General features: G+C 43.8%; 1 protein-coding gene across 1 annotated transcript; it reads right to left on the bottom strand.

The window, feature by feature from the left end:
• Positions 1-918: 918 nt before the first annotated feature.
• Positions 919-1,083, bottom strand: SARC_14617 (hypothetical protein; the record flags this gene model as incomplete). Its single annotated transcript, XM_014291250.1, has 1 exon — positions 919-1,083. A coding segment is annotated over one exon (165 nt), but the record flags the coding sequence as incomplete, so codon positions are not given.
• Positions 1,084-1,560: the final 477 nt, after the last annotated feature.

Here is a 1,560-nt window from a genome sequence, read left to right on the forward strand (position 1 = left end):
TATATATATATATATATATCTATATTTCTATATTTCTATATATTTCTATAGATATTTGTTTCGAGGATATGTGTGACTCGCTGCACACAACTATTCCGTTATGACCGTGAATCTGTTCATGTAGACGACACTGTGACGATACATTTGTTGAAGAGTGTATATGTTATTTATTTCTAATATACATATCACATAATTCGCATCCTCAATCGATCGAGACAGGCAATAATTGCAGTCCATCACCATCACATTAGCTTGGACTATGGTGCTGTAGTCAACTGTAGATCACACCTCATGATCTGTGCGATTAAATTTAGGCCCTCTTTTTACCGCACCTTTTTGCGCCATTTTATTCTCTTTCCCCCATTAGGAATATTTCATTCGTTTCTGTTTTTCTTCTTCTTTGGTATAAATATGGTTAATAATGTATTTGTTCATGTGTTTTTGGTATTAGGAATGACCATTGTGTTTTGTTTATTTGTATTGAGTGTGCGAATGCTGTCTTTCCTTCACCAGTTGTGTCTGTGCCTGTTCCTTGCACGGATTCGCCAAGTGCTGCTGCTGCAGTAGTTGATCAGAGTATCGAATGCATACAGTTTCCAATGCTCTCTAACGATGTGTGGTCCTGAATCAAATCGGGGATTGTACCTTGAAATAGATATATTTATCACTTCTCAACTGTGTATCGTTACAAGTTATCTCGCCATAGCAACAGACACCAACATTATGTTCAATCTCGAAACCCTAAACCCTACGCCCTAGCCAACCCTCTTACCCGCTCCACACTCAAACCCTACTACATACTACCTGGCCTGTGTCACACCACAGTGGCTGTACGGACAGTTGGTGCTGGTCAGCATAGGCGTGTTGAGCGCTGCAGTACACCTCACAGTGCACATGTGGGTGCCCACCCACACACACCCGAGCCAAGACATCGCCTACTACCACATACTCAGTGACCTGTCTTACGCCTTCTCCTGGCTGCTGTGTGGTGTGCTGCTGCGCTCGGACCACCACAACAACAGAACGGCAGGCGTCTTCACACAGCTGTTCTGGGTCAATCTGGCGGCCACGCGAATTGTTGAGCTGTGTTCGTATCGCAATGAAGAGTGGTTCAAGTAAGTGGGTGGGTATGGGGTTTGTCAGTATTGTTTGTGAATACGGGTGTGTGGCCGTGATTGAGCTTTCGGGTCGTATGGGTGGGTGCGCGGCTCATTATGAGAGTGTGGAATTGAGTGTAACTTGTATGTATAGTTGTAGGTATACCTGTAGGTATGCTTTAAATTTCGGCGGGTTGTGATGACCTTGTGCATATAGCCATGTCCTGACCATAGAAGACATTGATGGGTTTATATGCCATCGACTGGTGGTTAGGGTTTATATGCCATCGTCTGGTGGTTAGGGTTTATATGCCATCGTCTGGTGGTTAGGGTTTATATGCCATCGTCTGGTGGTTAGGGTTTATATGCCATCGTCTGGTGGAAGCGAATTTCATAAATATGGCATCGTAGTATTTGAATATGCAGCTTGACCATGCCTAGCAACAATAGACAGGGTTGTTGC

The sequence above is a fragment of the Sphaeroforma arctica genome (assembly GCF_001186125.1).
Source record: "Sphaeroforma arctica JP610 unplaced genomic scaffold supercont1.4864, whole genome shotgun sequence".
Lineage (NCBI taxonomy): Eukaryota > Ichthyosporea > Ichthyophonida > Sphaeroforma > Sphaeroforma arctica.